This window comes from Anastrepha ludens, chromosome 6, assembly GCF_028408465.1.
Source record: "Anastrepha ludens isolate Willacy chromosome 6, idAnaLude1.1, whole genome shotgun sequence".
NCBI classification, from domain to species: Eukaryota; Metazoa; Arthropoda; class Insecta; order Diptera; family Tephritidae; genus Anastrepha; species Anastrepha ludens.
This window is the reverse complement of record NC_071502.1, coordinates 72,144,060-72,160,798: the sequence shown is the minus strand read 5'-3', so window position 1 is coordinate 72,160,798 and position 16,739 is coordinate 72,144,060. Positions and strand designations below refer to the sequence as shown.

At 37.3% G+C, this 16,739-nt stretch overlaps 1 protein-coding gene across 1 annotated transcript in view; it reads left to right on the top strand.

Annotated features, from left to right (window-relative positions):
• The window catches only part of LOC128867833 (transcription factor SPT20 homolog), a 36,407-nt gene extending 22,944 nt beyond the window's left edge, over window positions 1-13,463 (top strand). The window contains exons 2-4 of the mRNA XM_054109376.1: window positions 11,430-11,852; window positions 12,180-12,513; window positions 12,572-13,463. Of these exons, the coding sequence (XP_053965351.1) occupies window positions 11,430-11,852; window positions 12,180-12,513; window positions 12,572-13,030 (1,216 nt within the window). The 3' untranslated portion in view covers window positions 13,031-13,463. The remainder of the gene's footprint in view (window positions 1-11,429; window positions 11,853-12,179; window positions 12,514-12,571) is intronic.
• Window positions 13,464-16,739: the final 3,276 nt, after the last annotated feature.

The window sequence follows — 16,739 nt, the reverse complement described above, 5'->3', positions numbered from 1 at the left end:
CCGCTGCGACCTTCCTGGAAGAATTGATTTTAAATGATTAAAATAAAAAAAAAATTTTATATTATTTTAATGTATAAATAAACTGCATGCCAATTTTGAAAAAAAAATATTGACTTCTTCATTTTAAATAATTTTAATGAAAATCAGGGAAAATATGGCCGTTTACATATCTGTCCCCTTAACTTGAATCTGTATGAAATTTAGAGGAGCTAAAACATGATGGCGGTTTTGCTGAAAAAATCATGAGTGGTCCCATTATAGGTCCATTTTTCTTCCAAGAGAACGCTACAGGGATATGCTAACACATTTTTTGGTAGCATTGCTAAATTCTACATTACAATGTTCTTTTGGATAAAATCATAATTCTGTATAAGTCAAAACTATTTCACATATTTTGCAATTTCGTGCTGCTAACGTTTGACAATCGAGTCTGATAAGAGATCACATTGTTTGAATATCGATATATCCTACATATTTCTTCCAGTGAAGAACCATACGAGACAAAAGAGAAGTTAATAAATAATTAAATTTTTGGCGATTTGAACCGTTTCCGAAATTATCACTAGTTATTTTAATAGGACTATGAATAAGTTCGTGCGGTTTTTTTTCGAAATTTGAAACTTTATTGACGTAAAATGGTTACAAATTTAATATTCAAAATATTGTCCATCGCTTACTACTACTTTTTCCCATCTTTCTGGCAATTCACGGATTCCCTTTGTGAAAAATTCGGTCGGTTTTGCCGCAATCCACGAATCGATCCATTTTTTGACTTCATCGTAATTACGGAAGTGCTGGTCAGCCAGGCCATGTTGCATCGATCGGAAGAGATAGTAATCGGATGGCGCAAGGTCTGGACTATACGGCGGGTGGGGTAGGACATCCCATTTGAGCGTTTCTAAGTATGTTTTGACCACTTGTGCAACATGTGGCCGAGCATTGTCATGTTGCAAAATAACTTTGTCGTGTCTATCGGCGTATTGCGGCCGTTTTTCTCGCAGTGCTCGGCTCAAACGCATCAATTGTCGTCGGTAGACATCCCCCGTAATCGTTTCATTCGGTTTCAGTAGCTCATAATACACAACACCCAGCTGGTCCCACCAGATACATAGCATAACCTTCAGGCCATGAATATTCTGCGCCGACGTCGATGTTGAAGCATGGCCAGGGTATCCATACGTTGCCCGACGTTTTGGATTGTCGTAATGGACCCACTTTTCATCGCCAGTCACACTTCGATGCAAAAAACCCTTTCTTTTGTGCCGTTGAAGCAGTTGTTCGCATGCCATAAAACGGCGTTCAACGTCTCTTGGCTTCAATTCATACGGCACCCAATGGCCTACCTTTCGGATCATTCCCATGGCTTTTAAACGTTTGGAAATGGTTGATTGATCAACTCCCAAAGTTTTTGCAACCTCTTCTTGCGTTTGAGCCGGATCTTGATCGAGCAATTCCTCCAATTCGGTATCCATGAACTTTGGCGGCGCACCCTCGCGTTCTTCGTCTTCCAAGCCAAAATCACCACTTTTAAAGCGTGCAAACCACTTCTGGCACGTTCGCTCAGATAGAGCATGCTCACCATAAACTTCCACCAAGATACGATGACTTTCGGCTGCTTTTTTCTTCATATTAAAATAATGAAGAAGAATTCCCCGCAAAAACACATTATTTGGCACGAAATTCGACATTTTCAAGTGTGGTAAAAATATTGTTGTTTACGCTTCAAATAAAAAACTTATACTGACGTTTGTGCCTTACGACAGTAGCTCTCCAATGAATGTTTGGAAATGTGGATCGATGGAATAATAACGCAGAGGAGATATTCCTCTTCCTCTGCTACCACCAGCTGATACCGCATCGAATACTTTCAGAGCCGGAGCGTTTGTATCCCATTCGGACGACATAGCTGGATCTTTATTCGCTGCGTTATGTCTGTGTCGTCGTAAAGCATATTTCCATACAGATTATTGTTTCATCGCCGTCGTCGCCGTCAAGGTGCAAAGGTCCAAAAATCTTCCGCAGAATCTTTCTCTCGAACACCCCAAGTGACGCCTCATCGGATATTGCCATCGTCGAAGCTTCTGCGCCATACGTTAGGACGGGCATAAATAGAGCCTTATAAAGTGTGAGTTTTGTTCGTCGAGAGAGGAATTTACTACTCAATTGCCTACTTAGTCCAAAGTAGCACTTGTTGGCAAGAGAGATTCTCCGTTGGATTTCAAGGCGAGCATTGTAATCGGTGTTAATTCTGGTTACTAGATAAACAAAGTCTCTTACAGCGTCGAAATCATAACTATCAACTGTAACCTGGGTGCCGATGGGCGAGTGCGCCGACTGTTTGTTTGATGACAGGAGGTACCTCGTTTTTTATTGACTTATTTATTTATTTATATTCGTTCACCACCACACTCATTTAAGTTAACTAATACTGTGCAAATACATTTATGCAAAATGCAAATATTTGGTCAAATGGTTCAATGAAGATTTTCGTTTGTACTTGTTTATTGTATTTAGTATTAGTAAATCTATCAAAATATGATTTTTTACAGATTACAACAAAAATGCTTAACGTTATAGTTCATACTTAGGTATATAATTTATCCAGTGACAATTTGAACGTTGGTTTATAAAATGATAAAGAACAAAGAATTTGCAGTTTTATTAAATTATTTCATTATTCTATGCGTCGGAGCATAAGAGACATCATAAACCGTTCTAACCCTCTTTAGAAAGAATAAATTATTTTTAAAGAAAGAGGAATGTAACTTACACTACTGATGATAGCAAAGATATAGAGAATACTCCTTTCATTTTATTAAGAGTCCAAATTTATAGAAGCACATTTCGGATCATATGAAGGAATCGGTTACACAAAATTAAGCGATCTGAGAGCGAAACGAAGGAAGTTTTTTTGAATTCGTTCACGTTTATTAATTTATTTGATGCGATCTGCGGCCACCATCAGACTACGCTAGGCCAACACCGGCATTTTGTAAGTGTCTAACCATAAATTTTTGGCAACTCATGGGTATTAATTTAGCTGTCAAGGTCAAAAAATCATATTTCAACTGCTTGATGGAGCGCTCAATATTCAATGTAGTTTTAGATGCAACGAAGTGCCAAACTCAATGTAGATTATTATGTACAATACATGTGTTGTATGATACCACATTCATGCATCGTGTATGTTCGTGTGTATGTATGAATTCAGTAATTTCAAAATGCTGTTGGTTACACTGCAAAGTATTGAATTCATTATTTAAAAATCTTATATATTTTTCCTATTACATAACTGCTTGATGCGATAATCGGTCATTACAAATCAATGTGATAATATTACAGTTACTTACATCAGTATATGTGCTTAGTTAGCTATGTTTCAGCATGTTTCAATGCTCACAAGCTTGAATATATACGAATAAACGCATTTGCTTTTATCATGGCTACATGTGCGCATGTGCTAAATTCCAAACAGCAATTTGCAGGCACCACCTTTAGGTTAACCAAAAACAAAACTGAAATGTTGCTAATTTTTTTTTTTGCGCCATTATTGTTGAATGGCCCCTACGCACCCGTAGCTTGAGTGGAATGAAAGTAAAAGTTAATTCGATAAAGTGGAATAAAAAGTCACTGTGTATTAGCCGAACTGTCAGGTGAGCTTTTTTACCTCCGCTCTTGTTGGTAGCTTTAAACTCCTTATATCCGCTCGTTTGCATGTAATAGCCATAATTACGTATTGCAACGTTGAAGAAAAAATAGGAAAAAACAACGAACTAATAGTGACTAATTTCCGTCTACTCTTAGCTCAATTGATTACCAGTTTTGACTTATTACATTTGGCATCTCAGTCATATTGATTTGCATGTTGCTACTAGCGGCCAATAAACATTCGTGTAATGTCGGGAAATACTCGTATTTTTACATTCAAATATACTATATATACACAAGTACATACGTAATTATGTACATATGTACAGTTTATGTTTACTTAGCGGTCAAAGACATTCATGATCACTGACAATCACTAAAATGGCATAATTTTTATTATTATTGCTTGCTAATGTATCTGTTTGAAAATCCTTAATATCTTTAGCAAAACTGTTTGCGTAACTTAAGTAGATATGGTAGTTGGGAAGTAATTAATATAGTAGGTAGTGTTCAAGGTTTCAAGACCAGGACGGTTTTCTGTAAGAAAATCTGTTGACTGATATCCAGAAGGTGTTTGAATTATGGAGGGAGCACTCTTCTAAACCCGCTAAAGAGAGAATATGAAAATCCCGATAACCCAATCGTTGACAACGGGACTGTAGTTTCCGCTCCTCGATCATGAGCGGTGAGAATAGCGATAACCCCATTAAATCACAAAACATCCGCGGGAGCTGACGGACTGCCCGCTGAGTTATTCAAATATGGCAGCTGCGTGTATCAGTTCCTACGCAAAATATGGTCGGATGAAAGCATGTCTGCCTGTTAGAATTTAAACTCGGCTTGGTTAAACATTTCCAAAACTGCTAAGCGGGTATTGCACCAAGAAGAGGTGGTGTTCACGTAACAGTTATAATGTCTAATTTTTCTTAAAGAATTCTCAAAAGTGCGCACTTCGTTAGTATGTTAAGAGGTTAAATACCGCTAGAGTATCAAGAAACAATAAATAAATAATTGGCGCGTACACTTCTGTTAGGTGTTTAGCCGAGCTCCTCCTCCTATTTGTGGTGTGCGTCTTGATGGTGTTCCACAAATGGAGGGACCCACAGTTTCAAGCCGACTCCGAACGGCAGATATTTTTATGAGGAGCTTTTTCATGGCAGAAATACACTCGGAGGTTTGCCATTGCCTGCCATTTTGCTTTCACCGAGATTCGAACCAACGACCTCTCTGTGAATTCCGAACGGAAATCACGCACCAACCCATTCGGCTACGGCGGCCGTATCAATACGTAAACTAATTTTAAGAGTTTTTAAGGGAAAATAATGAAAGACATGAAACATTTATTTATTGGTCTTTATTATGTATGCTTTGAAGAGTAAACAAAATGTGTTTCTTATTCTAATAATGGAAACCCTGTCTAACGGTTAGTGGCTCTCCGCCACTAACTACCTAATATCGTTACAAAACGAGCAAGCACCATTCTTTAGCACTGTAAAAACTGGTACTATGAATTTTCTCATGGTCGCTGTTCGCTCACCGACGAATTCCTCGAAGGCCTAAACAAATTAGTGGATGTGCCAGTTGAAGGTGTGCGCGAAATGATTGGGCGAAACCATCATGTCACATAACATGAGATCGAATTATTAGTACGAATTAGTACCAACAGTGTATTGATAATCACAAATAATATGTGAAAATCAATATTTAAATGTCCACCCTAAGCAAGTCTACAGGTAAAATCCACTAAACGGTTAATTCATGAATGCCTAATTATTGAAAACGTTGAGATACCGATGTTGAAGTTTGTCCATCAACACTTTGTGCTACAGCAGCAATATTCTCAACAGAACGTCCAATTTTTGGTCTGGCAATCCTTTTTCTATCTTCGACAGGCCCATTTTTAGGAAACTCTTTCATCAGCCTTTGAATTGTCGACTCATTCGGACGACTATTTCCAATAAAAATCCACGAATTTTGAGAATTGTTGTTCTTAAAAGTCGACCATTTTCATAATAAGTTGCAATATCTATCGTGGAAAATGGTACATATGTCTACTTGACAAATGTGAAAGATGACTAAAAAAAAGGTACCGTCTAGGAGTTATTCATTACTAGCATTATTAGTAGCAAACTTTAAGCAGCCATAAATTTCCAAAACAGCGCACTTTTTGTTGTAAATCTTTAAATCTCTACAACTCCGTTAATAAGGTTGCGTTGGGCTTATAAGCTGATTTACCTTTCTCAAACCAAGTGGATGTTCATATAAGATCGGTAAATATTTCACACCAAAGCGTTTCAATCGTCATTAAAATTTACACTCAGCGCACACAAGCACACTCGACTGCGGCTGAGGCGGCAAATCATCAACCCACACTTTGCTCTTTAACTATAGCATCCACACATAAGATGCACCAGGCACGAATGAAATGTGATAAGTGTGACAACATAAGCTGGGTAGTCAGTCACATGTTGCACCTTCCGCTTTGGCATAAACTTGACAAAAAGAATTACATATCTTATGTATATACATATGTATGCATTTACTGCAGATTGAATGCAAAGCTCAGCAGTCAAAAATTAGTATACATCTATAAAGAATTTATTATTATGAATAAACAATGCCACCATCAAAGATGTATACATGCATATACACACATATTGCATGTAGATTATGTATACATTGAGTTACCAAAATGCAGAAAGGTAAGCACCACTGTGCAACACAACATGCGCAAGAGCATCTAGCTGTGCCAGTGTCACTTCCCTCTTTTTGAGGGACGCTTCTCCACAACTGCTACACCGGCGGCATCGTTTTCGATTATATAATCACATCGACGGCCGCTTAAACTTTGCTTAACGTTGAGTTATCATGTTTGCTTGCCTCTTCGTTTGCAATTTTCTTTTATTGCCATCTTCTCTTACTTCTTCTATTTCAATTCCATTGCTTAGCTCTTTGGAAATACAAGCAAGTGGTCGTCCGACCGTCGTCACTGCCATCATCAGAGCAGCCGGCGAAGCGCTTTGGTGCATCTTCAGTGTATTCGCAATTCGCCTGTTCCCCACATTCATGCATATTTGGCTGCCGATCTAACTGGCTTCTGCGATTCCCAAAGTTCGCACAACGATTTTCCCGTGTACTTGTTTTTTAGTAAATGTTTTTTTTTTTTTTTAGTTTTCATGTCCATTCACATACCCTATGATCAAAAAGTAACGGGAATGTTTATTTAAACGAACCGCGCACGTGGGAACCGCTCCATATTTTTTCTTATGTTGGTAGGACTGTAAGACAATGAAGAATTTTATTTATCCGTTTTGAAGCCTTTGAGAGATGCTATACGTCGCAAATGGCCCGAAATGTGGACAAAAAATTATTGGATTTTGCATGATGATAACGCGCCATCGTACCGAGTCCAAATTGTGCTGGATTATTTGACCAAACATCAAGTAAATACCACCATCGTGCAAGCACCGTATTCAGCTGATATGGCCCCGTGCGACTTCTTTTAGTTTCCAAAGTTGAAGTTACCACTTCGTGGAAGGAGATTTTAGTCGATAGAGGAGTTCAAAAAGAATGTAACAAAGGAGCTGAAGGCCATCTTTTCGTCGACCTACCAGGGATGCATGGGACTGGGTTAAACGTTGGCTGTGTGTTGCTTCAGACGGGTCATATTTTGAAGATAGATAAAATAAATTTGCCTGAAATTTAACTCTGTTTTGTTTTATTAAAACATTCCCTGTACTCTCCGATCATAGGGTATGTACGCTGTCTGATATGTACCATAAATGTTTGCGTATATGGAAGAGCGTTTCCAGTTAGATATTTTCACATACAAGTATTTTATTTAATACATTTGTCTGTATGTAATATTTGATTTTTGTTGTTGTCTAGCGGATTTTCGAAATTTTCCCATATCATAAAGTTGTTTCATTTATTGCATGGTGATGCGAGTACAAGCAGAGGCCAATAAGAAATGGCTTAGAAGAATGTGATACTGAAAGAGTCGCTGCAAATAAAACATTGTAAAGCACCTAAGATTTCTTAAATGATTTTCCCATCAGATTTTTCATAGACTTCGACGGAGAGGCTTTACGCATGCCAAATCTGAGTGACTCTGTTATCGGCACAAAAGGATCAAAGACATCCCCGCTGACAATGATACGGCATGCCTTTAAGCAGAGAAAACAATGTATCATATATATTGTACATAAGTACATACTTAACTTAACATATGTGCATAAATGTAAACGTTGGTTTGTAAATTTTTTGGAAATCAAATTTTGGTTAGTTGTTGTTGGCATACCTGGAACTATCTGCTAGTTGACGCTGAGTTCATGATATTCCGAAAAATTGTACTTTGATGCAAAATATTGTCAAGAATTCAGAATATATGTATCATATCATACATATATTAGTTACAATAGAAAAATTAATAAAAATGACGTGGGTGCCGATACGCCGACTGTTTGTTTGATGACAGGAGGTACTTCGTTTTGTTCTCGTTCACCACCAGATCCATTCGCTTTGCTTCTTTATCCAGCAGTACTAACAGCGCGCTTGTTATGGCCGATGATGTCAATATCATCGGCATATGCCAATAATTATACGCTGTTATAAAAATTGTACCTGAGCGATTAATTTCTGCGATTCGCACGATTTTTTCTAGCAGCAGGTTAATTAAGTCTCACGACAGAGAGTCACCCTGTCTGAAACGTCATGGCTCGGAGAGGACCTTATCAATTCTGACGGCGCTGCTGGTATAGAGCAATGTCATTTTACATAGCCATATTAGGCGCGACATATACCATAGGCAAGTCTTTTTCGAGTTGTGGAGTGCATCTCAAGCTCACCGCACTCACGAACTTCGACCTCTCGTTTCTTCATTGAGATAAAACGGGTTGTCTGTTGCGATTGCCGCTTTCCCGTGTCGTACATTCTTTGCGTAGTCGTTTAGCACTCGGATCGTACGTACATCTAAAACACTAGGATCGTGTCTTCCAACCATCCCAACATGATCGATCTGTTTTCGCGTTATTCGATCAGGAGACAGTCACGTAGCTTTTTGTATTTTATATGCTAGAATCTGGTGCTGCAGACTACCATGATTCGAGCCCCGGCGAAGTGGATAAGCCTCTGTCCGTTACCGGCTGTGCAGGCTGAATTTTCTGAATGTGGGACCAAAAGTTCTCTCCTTGCTCACCTTGGCATTGAAGTCGCAGCAAGGACGTGACGTGGGCAACGCTCATAGGAATATTCCAGGCACTCATAGAAGCGTAGATGTAAATTAGTGAAATGTTAAAAAATCTCATTCTGATACTGATTACTGCGAGATGTTCGTCCACCGGAGTGAACAAAAGTACTTCGCGACGAAGTCTCTCTCGCATGCATGGCAGTGATGTCAGTCTTTGCTCTTACGTGGACATAAACCAGCCGGGCAGAGGCACCTTTCCCATTAAGGGATCGGGCATTCCATGTGCATGTACTCAAATCATAATCCCTAGTTCGTTTACAGGGGTAAGCAGAGTAAGCAGTTCTCATCCGAGGTTTTGTTTTGTTTTTAATTGGAGGGTTCTCAAACCCAGTCACAACCAGATATCCTAGATTACTTCGCCTTCTCACATTAGCTTGCTCTCAAATGGATGTTCGGGAACTACCCAGAGTATATTTGGGCGGAGACCGAAAGTTGTGAGCCACTTGGACCATATGCAGAAGAATCGTCCTAGCCACTCCCAAGTGAATGGCTTCCCCACTTGCATTATATGCATATATATTAAAAAGACACGAAAATAAATGTAAATTTATTTAGATCAGCCTTTAGGAGCCTTTGTATTCTACACACGTCCAAAACTAAAATTTTGATTTAATTCTAAGTTTGTACAGTTGGATCACTTGACTTTAAAGGCAGTAGGAATTAACTTACTTAGGGAATACCTGAAATAGATAATTATCTAATCATTTACTTTGCCTATGAAGGAATATGTAAAATTTTGTTCTAAACAAGAATTTTAAATAAATTGCGTTGGCACATTAAGAAGATTGTGGAAATGAGTGCGTTGCCAAGATGGGTGCAATGTAAAGATATCTGAATTGTATCAAGTGATTTTAAGTTCAAATTTCAAATTCTTAACCTACCTATTTATGGTGTGTCTTGATATTTTTCCACAAATGGATGGAACTATAATTTTATGCCGACTCCGAACTATGGATGATTTTCATGAGATGTTTATTTTATGGCCGAAACGCACTGGGAGGTTGCCTTTGTCTGCCGTGGGACAACCGCTATTGAAAAAAACATTTTCTCTCATTTAATGTTTCATGTCCACAGCATACTATACCCATGCTATAATGAACTACAAATATAGTCTGGGTAATTATTTAGTTTACAGCCCGCATGCCAAAATGTTTCAAAAATAGTCAATATGGGTGCCAATTGACGCTCTTTAGTCCAAGTAGTATTATTCAAAAGTTATTAACAAAAAAACATTCCATAAAATTGCTATTTTGTATCAATAAATACTCACGCCCAAACTTCCTGTATTTCTTCATTAACATTTATTTTCTTTTGTCATTCTTGACTGTTGCCATAAACAAATTAGCCAGAGATGGAGATTTTTACAGTTTTTTCAACTAGAATCGAAAATGTCGCTATAAAAGCGAAAGCTGTAATCCGACTGTAGATTTAATAAGAGCGCAACTTTAAACTAATTTATAACGTCTATGTGAACTCAACTTAAAAATAACTTAAATACACTTGCAAAAAATTAAAAAAGAAATTATTTTTTTTTATTACAGTATTGTACAATTTCAGTACAATGCAATACAGCTTTCTTTTTGACATTCAACAAAAAATCGAAAAAGGAATAGAGAAATTTGTATGCAAACACTATTTTTATCAAACTGTGTACATCTTTGCAAGAAAGATATTTTCATCGGAGCTCTCTTGTTATGTAAAAAAACAGTTATGAAAACTGAATAAAATTTGCCTGTTTTCTACTTTCTTTTTCCATTGATATAATATTATATTTATAATGAACCTTTGTTTACCTTTCCGACCTTGAGTTCACAAAATGAAATAAAAAAAATTAAGAAATGAAAAATAATGTGGAATTAAAACTGAATGAGGTGAATTAAAAAGAAGAAATTGATTTAAGTAACAAATAATTAGACTTTTGCAACTGTCGTCGGCGAATTAGAATAAAGCACTTGGAAAATCTACATATAAAAAATGTAAAACTATTTGCACAGTACGAAGAGTGTCATAATCAAAAAAATATTGTTTGTGATGAATATCTTTCAAGCCAATTTCTTTGAATAAGGTTAAATATTGTAGTTTTTCATATGAAAAATTAATACCTACAAATTATATTTTAAATTAAATTCAACGTTCACGCAAACTCGCACTTCAATTTAACAGAAATATTTATTTTGCATTTATTTGGTATTATTGATTTTTTCTCTTAAAAATAATTTATTGTCTCTTTAAATGAGGAAACATTTCTGGGTTTAAAATTTACACTTGAAAGAACAAGCAATTACACATAGGATGAACCTTGTCTACATAAAACGATCAACGCTTCAAACTATTGATTTTGTATAGCATTTTTTGAAAATTTGGTTTTTCATGAAACCTTTTTTTGGCTTATTATTTATATATGTGTGTATATTTTGAGTATCTATATATATATAGCATATATATGTACATCTGGTTACATATTTGTATTGATTTTTGTCAGTATGGCTTACATTGATTATGAATACATTTCTGTTTTTTTTTTCAATTATAGCTTACGTCTTATACTACTAGTCTTGGCGACGTGCCTATTGCGCAGCGCGTACTCTGCCGCCACCAGCGATGTTACCACCTCAGCAACTACCGCCAAACCGCAAGGCTTCGCTGCACGCTCCATCGATGCAACTGATGAGGAGGATGAATTTGAATCACAAGCACAAACACATTTGGCTTACCGACAGCAACAACAACCACAACAACGTCAATTATACGACTATAGTCAGTCGGAGGAGGACCAGGAGGAAGCCCCGCGACAAATCTACCAAAACCGTAATATAAAACAGCAAAGTAATTACTTGAAACAGAACAAGAAACCAGCGAGTGAAGAGGAAAGCGAAGAAGAACAAGAAGAGGAGCCAGACAGATTGTCACAATTGTTGGCTAAATCTTCGTTTAATTGCAACTCGAAAAACTCGGGGTTTGTAAATTTGTATAACTATTTTTTTAATCTTAATTTATCTTATATATTTTTTGTTTTATTTTATTTTGATTTATCTTATAATTTATTCATATATAACTATTTAATACAAATTAGTCTTAACTTAATATAATTTTATTTTATTTTATTCAAGCTCCAAATATTTATTAATTCAATGTACCAATCTAAATTAACCTTAATTTATTTTAATTTTATTTTATTTTATATATATTTTTAGACTATTTATTAATTTTTTTTTTTCCATTATAATTAATTTAATTTAATTATTTTATATTTTACTTTATTTTCTTTACATCTTTTTATCAGCTACTATGCCGATGAGTCACTTAGTTGTGAAGTCTTCCATTACTGCCAAGACAATCAACGTCATTCGTGGATCTGTCCCGAGGGTTTCACTTTCCACCAAATCCATCTCATCTGCATGCCGCCATCGCATGACAACATCTGCCAGCAATCGTCGAAATATCACATTGTTAACGATTACCTCTACAAACCAATCAATCTCCAAGAACACCAAAGCAAACCAAATGTGACCCTCCGCTACTCGGAGCGTTACTACCCAGAAAATTATTACGACAATGAGCGTTATGAGGATGAAGAAGAAGCGCCTCGTCAACGTGTAAACCACCAACGGCAACCTGTGAGTACTGCAAATAATAAAAATAAATTTTAATAAACATATATTTTACTTCTGTCAGGTTCAAGTTGGCTTCCAACAACAGCATCAACAACAACAACCTATTTACCAACAACCCCGCCAACAGGTACAGCAAGCGCAACAAGTGCAGCAGGTACGTCATCAACCCGTCCAACCGCAGCCACAGCCCCAACAGCAGCAAGCAACCGTTTATCGCAAGCCAGTGAGCACTACAACTACGGCTCAGCCACATCCGCAGCCTCAATTGATTCAACCTATTCAACAGCATCCCATTCAACAGCGCCCCATTGCGCAAACAATTGCTCCACTAGTTACTCCAAATCCTTACAGATTCTTCACTGCTGCATCTCCGTTGCATCATGCTGTGCCGCAACCCCAAGTCTATCGTACTCCGGAAGAGATTAACATTTCACTATTGCAACGCCGTCCACAACTTTTCGTTGCCACCTCGACGCCGCGTTACTATGAAGACGATTACTTGTATGAGCGAAGAAAGTAAAAGTAATAATTAAAGAAAGTAATTAAATCCAACCTCGACGATATCCTAACCACATTCTGTACCACTAGCATCTAGCATCTAGCCTTACTATAATGATTTCATATTCATCTTGTCTAACAAATGCATTTTGAATTGAATTCAAAATGTAAATCGAATTTTTTGAATTTATTCTAGCTTTAAGCATTAAGCCTAACGAATTATAAACCGATTTTAATTTTATTTTTGTTAACATTTTTATTTTATTTTTATTTTATTTTTATTTGTTTTACTGTTATTACAGCTACATATTACGAATTTGAAAGTAGTCCCAAAACTCGTATTATATGTGTACCTTAATATGAATGGTTTTATGTCCGAAATGTTAGATAGAGATTACTGACGTAATTTTTTATTATTTTTTGTAAACTTAAATAAAATACATAAAAATACTCAATACCAAAGTCTAAATAATAAAATGAGGGAGGTTTTCAAAGAAAATTTAGTCGAGAGAAATTAGACCGGATTAATCGAACTAGCGTAAAGCAAACTATAAGTCAATTTGAACTACAGGGTGGGCCATATAGAGTTTGCTCTTTGAACCACCTATTTTTTTGAGAATGGTAACACAAATGACATGTCAAATGTGTTCATAATTTACTTAAATGTTTGACATGTACGAAATAGGACGCTTGAACAAAATTGGGAAATATTGAAAACCTATTTCCAAAGTGATGAGTCTTCTTCTCCTTCCGCTGTTACAGTAAATGGCGAGCGTTACCGTGACATGCTCAACGAGTTTTTGTTTCCAAAAATTGAAGAGGATGACTTGGACGACATTTGGTTTCAACAGGACGGTGCAACTTGTCACACTGCCAAAGTTACACTCGAAGTTTTGGCTACCGTTTTTGAATTCCGATATCAATTGGCCGCTTCGGAGCTGTGATTTAAGCCCGTTGGACTATTTTTTGTGGGGAGCCGTTAAGGACAAATGCTATGCGAACCATCCAGAGACGATTGATGCTTTAAAACACGAAATCGAAGTTGCTATTCATGAAATTGGAGCCCAAACAATCGAAAACGTTCTTAAAAAGTGGGTTGATCGAATGGCCTACTGTAAAGCCAGTCGTGGCAGTCATTTGAACGATATTATTTTTCATTCATAAATGACAATGTTCAATATTCAAAATAAAAAAAAAAGTTTGAAAAAATATTGATTAATTATTTTTTATAGCCGATTCAAAAAGCAAAAAGCCCTCCCAGATACCAGGTGCTTTGGAAAATGAAATAGGTAGATAGATATTTATTTCATTTATACCTTATGTCTTAAAAATCACTGAAAACACTTGCAAGAATCATAAACTCATATACGTGTTTAATCTTCAATGACGACCTGTAAGAATGTAACAGATTAATTAAGCATTCCAACAGATATGTGCTAGAACAATTATCATTTCACGCCTCATTCAAAATAAATTCGGCTGCAACTCTGATTTCGATTATTTTCATTCATTCATCAATTAGTCTTCTGAAGAAGAGGAGACTGAACGACCTATGGGACATAAAGACAGGATTTTTAAATTCTACTTATGGTCAACACTCCTATATGGATGCATTTTATGGAAGCCATGCTAATGTGCAACTGGGGTCAGCTGTTTCGTCTAGAGTCTCAAGTATTTTCACTACTGGGGAAAGAAAAGTTATAGGACTATAGGACTCCCCTTGGTTGGCCGGTTTCCGAGGTATCAATAGTGAGACCACTCTCCCCGCTTTCCATTTATCAGGAATTACGAGAGCGCTCATAGACAGCTTGAGGACCTTTGTGAGACATTCTACTCCCAATGGACCAAGCTTTTTTAGCATCAGCATGTTAAATTCGTCGGAGCCAATGAATTTTGAAGCTTTTTCTTTCTTGATGACTGCCAGAACCTCATCGCTGGAGAAAGCAAGTGAAGCGCAGTTGTTTGGCAGTTTGTGCAGCCGTCTAGTGGCATGAGGCTTGGACCTGTCGGCCGGAGTATGCAAAATGAATGTCCAACTAAAGAATCTCGCACATCCCTTGGGCTTGAAGAAGTATAACAACCAAAAATGACGGCCACCTTTTCATTGTACTTCATCGAGTTCGATAGGGACCTTACGGTGGGCCAGAGCTTACTCACAGTAGAGGCGAAGTTGCAGCTCTTCAGGTGCTCCATACATTTGGTCCGCTTATGCTGGGTGACCAGTTGCCGAATCTCCAAATTGAGGTCCCTTATTCCCAGATCCCCGGGATAGGCCTTTCGTAGGTGGTTACGCTCGTTTGCTAGAACGGCTGCTTCAACTAGAAAATTTGGGCATATGTCCCGGATCCTTCCAGCTGGGATGAAGCGACCCACAACAGCGATCGTTTGGAAGACTTGAATGCGTGAATTCGTGGCCCGCATTGAAGTCACCTACAACCAAACGGTTTTCAGGGTTAAGCTCAATATCAGTCCTGAAGATAGATATTAGGAGTCGTCTTGTTGCATGCGGCTGCTCCAGTGACGATAGATGAGGTGTGACGTTCAGCGCACTAGACAGGGCTAGTTTACTGGGGCGTCAGCCCTTGAGCGGGAAAAAACCCGAGTCAAAGAGGTACGTAGAACTGGCTGCCATGGGAATATCATGTCAAATGAGCAGCTGTATTGCAACCACAAATACAGAAAACGGTGAAACCAAATAAATTTAACATTTATTAAAAGAGGTCCTAATGAAGATTCTGTAAGTGTGAGCCTTTTAGGCCCATGTAATGAAATATTTGAGATTGTAAGTAATGATTAATTTTGTATCACATTGTTGTAATAACAATCATAAAAATATAGACCGGAAATTCTGGTAATGACAAGGAATTTGAAAATAAGCAAATAGTACATGCAACTACGCCACAACTAGGAGGAGGAGCTCTGCCAAACACCTAACAGAAGTGTACGTACCAATTATTTCTGCTTTTTTTTGCGTGCAGCTATGGCAGAGCTGACGAAATTGAATTTTTACTAAGCTTATCATTACAATTTCCTTGACAAATAGTATATAAAAATAGAGGAAACATAGATTTATAAAACCTAGTATATATAAAAACCTACCATCCGATAAGCTTTCCAACAGTTTCAGTCAAAAGTTTCCCTTTGTTTAATCATTTGCCGGCCTTGAAGCGTACAGTTTTCGCGACTTGGCCGATCACTACAATGTAGCAATTTCTAGCATTTCCCATACAATTGAAAGACTAACAATATTCATAAATGAACTATTTCAAAATCAATAAGTAAAAAAGGTTAATTCTTGTTATATTGTTACGAATTTGTTGCGTTTTTATTTAAATAAAATCTTTCCTCCAAGTTAGAGCACTGGATTGTCAAATAAAAGTCGCAAATTAATGGCAACAGCACCAGCTTTAGTGAATCACTTTATTTACTTTTCGTTTGCTCTTTCACGCTTAACTTAAGACTGAATACCCTAGGCGCTTGCATCCCTGCTCAAGGCGAATTGAGTACTGAAGGGAGCACCATTAAAAAACAGTCACTTTACTCTGACGTCAGCTCCCGTCGCAATACAAAACAAACGAACAAAATAAACACAAGTATGAGAATTTACATGTTTGTGAAAATTCAGAGAATGGCTTGGTAATATTGTGATTTGAGACCTGGCGACCTATGTTATCGCTTGCATAAGACCACTTCCCCATTATCGTCTCTAGAGACCTGCCGACTTGGTCTCC